This window comes from Vicia villosa, linkage group LG5, assembly GCF_029867415.1.
Source record: "Vicia villosa cultivar HV-30 ecotype Madison, WI linkage group LG5, Vvil1.0, whole genome shotgun sequence".
Classification (NCBI taxonomy): domain Eukaryota; kingdom Viridiplantae; phylum Streptophyta; class Magnoliopsida; order Fabales; family Fabaceae; genus Vicia; species Vicia villosa.
In genome coordinates, this window is record NC_081184.1 from 161,302,913 (window position 1) to 161,312,511 (window position 9,599).

Sequence of the window (9,599 nt, forward strand, 5' to 3'; positions counted from 1 at the left end):
AAGAAAAAAAGGTCATAAAACTGATATGTTAATGGCTTCAAACATACAAAGTTCTAGTGAAATTACCACCACCACTATCATTACCATCATCTTCATCGGTGTCTTGACTATCATCATTAAACTCTGTCCCAAATCAAACTACCTCTTCATCATTAACCAAATTTGGATTGCTTGAAGTACTTCCACCTAATTCAAGATTTCCACCACCATCACTTTGAACAACATTAGTAACAACAACATTATCTTCCACGACATTCTTAATAGTAACATCATCTTGCTCAACATTAACTTAATTTGCATATTTTCTTCATTGAGATTTTTTAGTTACCCATCCATAATCTAAATGAATATCCTAAAATGAAAGAGTGACATTTTTTTGCTTTTCCTTTACTATTTTTCAAATTCAAATTGCACATGAAATAACAATTTTACGAAAAAATAGCAAGAAACGAACTAAACACAACAATAACAACAGACATCTTTAAAAAAAACATATAGAAAGAGAATGCAAGAGAAAAAGAGAACAGAACACAAACCTAAGGGATGAGAAATGACCATGAACACAAAAAGAGACAACTACGAGCACGTCGTCGATGAAGGGAGGAAGAAACACCGATGAAGGAGATGGCTTTTTTGAGACATCGTTGACTTGTCGTTGTTAAAGGAAGAGACAAGAAGAGGGACATTTCTAATTCTAAATCTTTGTAGAAGCAATAGAATAAGGGTTTATTTATTAAAAAATTGGGGAACTTAGGCCGTTTTTTAGATTTTTTTCAACAACAAAAAAATCACAAAAACATATAGACTCGTAAACTCTCCATAGACTCGCGAGTTTGTACGAGTCTATCAAAAAATGGTTTTATGCGTATTTATAATTGTTTGACAATCATGTAGTTTATAGATAATGATAGGGAGGAACTACCTTTATAAGGGATTAAAGAGGCTTCCATATCTCATTTTCTTTTTTATTGGCTAGGTAGTTAGCCTTTGTGGCTACCAATTTAAGGTATCAACGAAGCTTCCATTCTCCCTTCCAATACTTTCCCACATGGTATGATAGTAATTTATTTTTAAATTGTTTTTTATTGATACTTCAACTAAAATATTCACCTTCCATGGTCATTATCCGATAGACACTTCCATCATAGGCTTTTGTATTTACTAATTTATCATATAGGTAACTAACATTTTCGATACCAATTTAAAGATAACCCGTGGAGTTTCTTTTTTTAATCTTTACATTAATATTTCTACATTGGCGTGTATACTTGCTAAAAAAAGTACAGATACGTAGAAACCCTAAGCTGGTATGGATTTCTAGAGGCTTTAGAGTTTTTGTGTGTTAGGACAAGCTCACACGGGTTAGAAGCTCTGTCTTGGAGGTGTTTTAGTAAGGTTAGAGCAAGCTCACAAGGGTGGGAAGCTCTATATTTTGGGGGTATTCTTTGGTGAATAATAAGATTTTCCCTCTCAACCCTGAGGATGAGATATTTATAGAGACACGTGGGCCTGGATTTTGGGAATCCTAGGAAGTAGTAATTGCTCTCCTTAACTACGGAACCTGTTGATTATCTACTTCTTAGAGAATCATGGTAATGACTTCTTCCAAACATGATATGGATTGTGTACACCTTACCATCCGCATCTCCTCTCAAGGAAAGCCACTTGCTAAGCGAGAATCATTCATAGGAAACATATTATAGGGAAGGAGCATAATAAGGTTGGTCTTATATCACCTTATTATGGGTCTTTACAACATGTCATTACTGAGTCCTTCAAGGACGAGGACTAGTAACGGGAGAACTCATTAAGCTCATCCTACACATAGTTTTAAGCACTTCATTCTTTTTAGGTGACTCTCGAAGTTAAGATTGAGTCCCTCACTTAGGGGCAAGTCCCTCAGCTAGGGGTGAGTATGTTAGTTAGGGGTGAGTCATTTAGTTAGGAGTGGGTCCCGTAGTTAGGGTCTACATCCTCAATTAGGGGTGATTCCTTCATTCAGGGGTGAGTCCCTCAATTAGGGGTAACTCCCTTAGTTAGGGTCAAGTTCCGTAGTTAGGGGCGAGTCCCTTAGTTAGGGGTGAATCCTTCAGTTAGGGGTGAGTCATCAAGCCCCTTACAAGTGTCTCCTATATAGCTTGTGTGTTAGATGAAGGATATCAAACATTGGTCAAGTGAGCTTTTAAAGATGTCAAAATGTCATTCAATTATGGAAACAAGATCATTTAGTTGGAAAGAATCATGTGTGGCATTTAATGATGCTTGTGATTGTTTTCCTGTGCAAACCCAATCTAGTTTCGTTCATTACATGTGTCCTTGATTCTTTAAAGCGTTTCCACTTTTTGCAACATTAGTGCTACTAGGAAAGTATGTTGCTCGTGCTCTTGGTTTTCCTTATAAAAGGTTCGGATTAACTTTTCAGAAATAAATTTTCCTCTCTCTCACACACACACACACACATACAGACACACACACACACACACACACACACACTTTCTCTCTCATTTTAGAATCCCCAATTCTTAATCAGGAAAGTTTCATAGGTGTGGTAGTGCTTCTTTGACCTTTAAGTCCGAATAGGATAAGAGAATATTATGGGGCTCATTAAGCTTTTAGGGATTAGTATTACAGATTATTAACCTCTTCCCCTTTCATCAAATATTGATGGCCAGGAAGAATGTCAAGTGTGTCCATGTTCGAGATATTGTATCCTTATATTCTTACCCGGAAAGGACCGTGAGGTTCCGTCGAAATATTAGGTTCTCAAGTATAGGGTACAAAGAGGATACAACTTTAGAGCCCTGATTCAAAAATCGATCCTTATTTAACTTCAGGTGAGTTAATGCAAGACGAGTTAGAAGCAAAGAAAATATGCAAATGTGCAGCAAAATACATCCTTATGTCAAGGAGTATTTACAAAATAGGAAGACTCACTCCTATGTTAAGATGTCTCGGGGAGCATGAGATTTCCCTAGTCTAAGTTGAGGTTAATTAGGGGACTTGTGGCAGCCAAATTGATGGGCGAGCCTAATTCCTCAAGCTATTAAGAGTAGGTTACTATTGGCCCTCATTAATGAGATACAACATAAATTTCGTCAAGAAGTGTGACAAATACCAGAGGTATGCCAATCTACACCATGCACCAGCCAAGCTCCTCCATTTTATATTAACACCTTAACTACTTTATCATTGGGGCATTGATACCACTACAAAACACAGATCTAATGTCAGACGTGAAATGAAGGGCATTATGAAAAGCTACCCCTTAAACCTTCGGTTATTAAATAGTTAAGGGGTAAAGTTATCTCAATTGGGTTTGATTCCCAAACTTTGCATTTTTATTATTTACAGAACTAGATGGCGCGTCCAATATTAACTTTCGGTGTTGTAGAGAACCTAGGTAATAACTCATTATTATTGCATCTGTTTTAGTTAAAAATCGATGGGATAAGTTTCTTTTTAGTATGTTCATATGCACTTGTATTACAGAACCATATTTTGGAGACTCCTGAAACAGAAACATCGTACATTTTGCCAATTTCTCAATATGAAACATTGTACAACCAAAAAAGATACGATGTTTAAAAAGATTCTAGTGGGGATTTTATCTTTGAGGAGTTGGCAATAAAAACAACCACTTTAAATGGGGGGGGGGGGTTCAACTACCCCAAAATATAGAGATGATCAAGTCCACTGTATTCGTGGTGGTAAGAACATGACTTTTTTAATGATAAATATTATAGATAAATGAGGAGAAGGTAATTAATGCCCGAGTTTACAAAAAGTGAAACATGGGTACAAGAAGTACCAAGCCAAACCATTATCCTAGAAAAGATATATATATATATATATATATATATATATATATATATATATATATATATATATATATATATATATATATATATATACTTCATCAAAAGAGATGCTAAAGACTCTCGTACCACTATGAGCTAGTCACGTACCTTGGAACCAATTCCAATAAAGGAATATGTTATTATCCTCCACCTCATCCACAAATGTAGACTTATATGTAAAGACCACATAATTATGGGATTTTCAAACCAACCAAGCTACTTCATAGAAAATCAATAAGAAACCCCCTCTTTTTCTAAGAACCTCACACAAGGATATAAACTACTCAAAAAGAGAATGAAGATCCTTAGGAAGGACTAAACACAACCTTAATCATCTAAAAATTATATACCACAAGGAGGTTGTCTACTCACAAGAAACAAAGAAATAAGAACAAAACTCAACCCTCACACATAGGACACCTCACACGCTCAACATCCACAATAACCTTACGCTTAAAAAGATTAATCCTTGTAGGGATTTTATTCTACAAGAGCTTCGCTGGATAAAGGAAGCTTGTAAGCAAGAGAAGAATAGGTCAATGAAACTAAAAACAGTCCATCTTTAGCATGACTTCACCACCACGGGTTAGGATCTTGAGAAGGAACCACATCTTAAATAAAAAGGAGAATATTATTGACCATCTCCAGCTCATACACAAAAAGAGACCATCTCCATTTGAGGTCTCTGTGAAGCACCTCATTCATTAGGGTCACAATCTCGACAACAAACTTGCCAAACTGGCTGGAAACACTATAAAACCTCGTAAACCTAACCCTAGGAGGAGTATACCCCACCCAAGGGTCGTCCTAAAAAGGATGTTTGAAGATCATTATCTTCTCTCTTATGAACTCCCTCTACAAACCAATCACAATAATCATCTAATTTATAATCCAACAAAGACATATCTTTCCACCAAATGAAAGATGATCGAGAATAGAAGACTAAACTTAAGGGATCGAGTAACGTCCTTCCTTCCCACTAGAACCACCTAAATCCTATACCACAACCTTGCACCACCTCACTTATCACAAATTAATTTATATCTTTATTTCAATTTATTTATTCTAAAGTAGAAGACACTAAACTAAAATAATCATTATTAATTATACTCAATCCATCTCACAAATTTATTTATATTTAGTGCCAAACACCATCAAATAAATAAATATATTGTAGTGAAAAATATTTAAAAAGAAAGGGGTGTAAATGATGCCAAAATGGATATTGATGCAACAACCACGGCATTCTTAAGGTAAAAAATACCTTATATGAGAGTTAGAGAAGTCATAAGAGCACCCTTACCCTTTGGAATAGGAATTAATCAATAAATGGAAAATACAAGTGTATTATCACACAGTATGAGTTGTAATCCTTTAAACCACTTAGTGGGTGACACATCAGAAAGAACCATGGTGGCCCCAACTAAATTTTTGTGTATGTATACTAGTAATAGCAATAGTTACTTGGTGAGAGGGGGTGTATATGTTGAAATGGTTAAAACCAAATAAGGTAAAAGATTGCAATAGGGTAAGAAAAGTATTTGGATAGTGTGTTAAAAGTGAGTAACGTTTGAGATCATGAATGAACAACTAGTGTATATACTTTTAAGTCCTCTAAAATTAAAGGCACATTTCACATTTTCTTTTGCCACTTGACCTTGCACAACTAGATTAAACTTTATGGCACTATAAATACACTCATATTATATGCATATCGACTCGTGGAATTTAGAGAGAGAAACAAAGAGATACCTTCAACTAAGGGTTTTCACTTTGAGAAAGAAAGAGAGTGACACTTATTCTTAAATATTCCAAAGTTTTCAATAGTTTTTTACTTAGATTCAAGAAATGGCCATGCATCGTGAAACTTGGGCTTTTGTCTTTGGCCTTCTAGGTATATACTATAGATATACCTATAGCTATAATCCATGCATATTCATCATCCTTTTATTTTTCTCATTCTTCATTACTATAATTAATTATCCTTGTTGTAACTATGCATAGCAAAGTTGATATACTATTATTTTTTAGGGTTTAAATTTTTATTAACTATATATACATATATAGGTAACATGCAGATTGCATGGTGATATATCTTAATTTCTTCTCAACCCTAATATTAATTTTTTGTCTTTTTATTGTTGTTTTTATAGGCAACATCATTTCCTTTGCAGTGTTTCTTTCACCAGTGTAAGTAATCATTATTTTTGTTTTTTTGTATATTAATTAGTCAAAGCTTTGAAGTAACAATTTCTTAAACATATATATTATTTTTTTTGTGCAGGCCAACTTTTTACATAATCTTCAAGAAGAAATCTGCTGAGGGATTTCAGTCACTTCCTTATGTTGTTGCACTTTTCAGTGCAATGCTTTGGATTTACTATGCATTTGTGAAAAGAGAAGCTGCTCTTCTTCTCATCACCATTAACACTTTTGGAATTATTGTTGAATCAGCTTATCTCATAATCTTCCTGATTTATGCCTCAAAGAAATCTAGGGTATTTTTTTTAAATAGTCCTCATACATAATTATCAAAAAAAACTTTACTATAAAATTTAAATTGTTATAATTGTTTTTTATTTTCTTATAGCTTTCTACCATAAAACTACTTCTCTTGTTGAATGTGTTTGGCTTCGGAGCCATGCTTCTATCAACTCTCTACCTCGCAAAGGGAGCGAAACGTCTCGCTATCATTGGATGGATTTGTCTTGTTTTCAACATAAGTGTCTTTGCTGCACCTCTCTTCGTCATCGTAAGAATTCGAAGATATACAATTATTTTAGACTATAAAATATTTTTTTGGTATATAATAAGATTTTAGGGTATCGAATTAAATTTTGACGATCATTTCGTGCAGAGCAAAGTCATAAGGACGAGGAGCGTTGAATACATGCCATTTTTCTTATCCTTCTTTTTAACCATCAATGCTGTTATGTGGTTCTTCTATGGCCTTCTCCTCAAGGATTACTATGTTGCTGTAAGTTCATTATTTTTTTAATTAAATTTTCCATTTTTTTTATTTTTGGAAAAAATTTCACTTTAACTTTATATTTGATAATGCTGAAATATACTTTTAGAAAAATATACTATATATTTTTGTGCTCCATTAATTTGGAGTTTCCATGAAAAGAAATTTTTTGAGTGCTATCTGGACCCCCCTCCAACCTCAATAATTTAATTAGAAAACTTTACATATAGGAAAAGCTAAGTTATAAATTAATTGATTCTTTTCTTCTTTTGGATATATAAACAATTTTTTATTTATTAAATAAATTATGAGGATTTCATTAATGTTTGTACTTTTGTATTATGCAGCTACCAAATACACTTGGATTTGTGTTTGGAATAATTCAGATGGTGATATATTTGATATATAGAAATGCAACACCAGTGCTTCAGGCACCATTGAAGGGTCAAGAACTGAGTGGTGGCCATATCATTGATGTTGTGAAGACTGGATCTGAGCACAATCCTGGAGGTGGAGGAGGTGCTGTTGGCAAATTCTGATTAAGGGATCCATGATCAAGAAAAATAAAAAATTGAAGAAAAAAAAACTTAACCTAAACTTTCAATTTCATATAATATTGTAAAATGCAAGAAGGGTGTTTAGTTTCTTGTATAAGTGTTTAGTTTCTATTATTATTATTATTAATTAATGTAAAGGTGTGGTTTTAATTTGGTGTAATTGGTTATGGCCATGAAAGCAATTATATAACAATATTCCTAAGCTTTGGCCATATATTATAACTCTAATAAATAATTTCAAGTTCACTTTCCTTGTATGATCAATGTTCCAATATTAATGAAAATGAATTGTTTTAGTAATTATTTTGTTTAGTACTATACAATGATATAATTGTTTGCTACAGTTTTATAATTTGATTTTATAATTTACTCACCTATAATTTGATTTTATAATTTAACTATTGATTTATTCATGAAAAATTATAACTACTACAATTAGTAGCTCGATTTGTTAAATAAGAGACTAGTTGAATTGTCCAACTTATTCAAATATCTAAAATGAATTTTATGTGAGAAAAAAACAAAATATAAAAACAAAGATGTTTTAAATTAAAATTTTAAAGAATTTAAAAGGTAACTTATATAGGCTATTAGATATATTTTTATGGGTAATGCTAATGTTAAGAAATCTATAATTGAAAAACTTATGCTAAATAGAAAAAGTTTGTGATTTAAAATTGTGTAATGATTTAGTTTAAATTTTTTATTTTTTTCAACACAAATATTGTTTTATGATTTCTTAATATATGCTATTAAGGTACAAACTAGCATTACCGTATTTTTATTTAAGTTAAGAAGATTTCAATTGAGCTCCTTCTAATAGCCCGACTATATTTCTAAAGTCGAGCTAGTTAAGTCTAAAGTTGTGTAAAAATAAGTATTTTTTTGAGAGGTCTAAAATAAGAGTTTAAGTTTTGATTTAAAAAATCAAAAAAATATTTTTTTAAAAAATCTTTAAATTCTTAAAATTCATTAGCTAAATTATATTTAGTTGCTTACTAATGTTTTTCTATTCTCACCAAAATATTATATGTCAATTATGCTATAATGATCAAATCATGTATAGTTTAATGTTTAGGAAAAGCAAATCCATGATATGAATTATGTGAAGGGATGGGTTCACTTTGCTTTTTAATATGTCATATACAAGGGGACAGATAAGCCCTCCCTAAAAGTGCTTCAATTTAAAATCAATTAATGTTCATTTTGATAACGGCATCGTTCTAATTACAAGACAAAAATACCGGACACTAAACATGATTAAAGGATACTAATCTAATCTAGTCAAATTCCATTCCATCACAAAAGGGAAAGTGTTAAGATAATGCATGCAATACCAATAATTAGAAATTAATTAATATATACAACATTTGGATTAGAACGTAATTATTATTATACTATGAAGATATTGACTCTTAATAAAAATTTATTTACGAATATTTTCTCAAAATATCAACCATATGTGACATATAAACCAAAGTCAAAACAGAATAAAAGTTGTGAAACGTGAAAATTAATTGCTAAATGCCAAGGAACCCACATGTTTATTTGTCTTTTCTACTTTCTATTGCAATTTTTTATTATATTTAAAAGCACTTTTTCTTCATTTTCACTAGTGTCTCAACTACCAGGTACAATAGTTTGTTCTAACTGAAATAGTAACTGTTTCCGGATAGTGATTTGAGCTATTTTATTTTTATGACAGGTTGAGTAATTATTAGTTGTACATGCTTTATAAATTAATTAGGTGCATGTGCAAGAATCGTACATATATTATTTGTTTTAGGTATGATGTAAGAATATTAGGTTTCATAAATTTGGGAAACAATTTATTTTTACTTTTTAAATTGTATTTGATAAAAATACTATTTAAAATAAAACATTGTGTTTTTTTAAAGATGGTTTTGGTTTCTTGGTTTTGTTTTTGGTTTCTATTTTAGTAGGGTTTTTTTCTGCATTTTTTGTGGTCAATTGTTTTCTTTGATCCTGTGTACTCTTGGTATTCTTGAAGCTATCTATAATTGTTTTTCCAAATTTGTTAATAATCTTTTCTACTAAAAAACAATTTTATGAGATCTTTAATATGGTCAAATTTCTGGAAAAATTTGCTTTTTTTTTGTAATTTATAAATAATCATTTTCAATTAGTATTTTATTTCCTATTCATCACAATGATTATTTTTTAAAGGTGGTTTTGGATTTTTGGTTTTGTTTTTCG

The 9,599-nt window shown here is 31.7% G+C and overlaps 1 protein-coding gene across 1 annotated transcript; it reads left to right on the forward strand.

Moving 5' to 3' along the window:
* The first annotated feature begins 5,561 nt into the window (after positions 1-5,561).
* Positions 5,562-7,682, forward strand: LOC131608006 (bidirectional sugar transporter SWEET13-like). The gene is made up of 6 exons (XM_058879950.1): positions 5,562-5,751; positions 6,011-6,047; positions 6,142-6,355; positions 6,448-6,609; positions 6,715-6,834; positions 7,173-7,682. Exons 1-6 carry the CDS (start codon positions 5,706-5,708, stop codon positions 7,362-7,364), a joined length of 771 nt encoding a protein of 256 aa, XP_058735933.1. The 5' UTR covers positions 5,562-5,705; the 3' UTR covers positions 7,365-7,682.
* The last annotated feature ends 1,917 nt before the right edge of the window (positions 7,683-9,599 follow it).

Coding starts and splice junctions, on each gene's coding strand:
- LOC131608006 (XM_058879950.1), top strand. CDS start 5,706: ATGGCCATGCATCGTGAAACTTGGGCTTTTGTCTTTGGCCTTCTAG. Junction 6,356..6,447: donor ATGCCTCAAAGAAATCTAGG/GTATTTTTTTTA, acceptor ATTTTCTTATAG/CTTTCTACCATAAAACTACT. Junction 6,835..7,172: donor TCAAGGATTACTATGTTGCT/GTAAGTTCATTA, acceptor TGTATTATGCAG/CTACCAAATACACTTGGATT.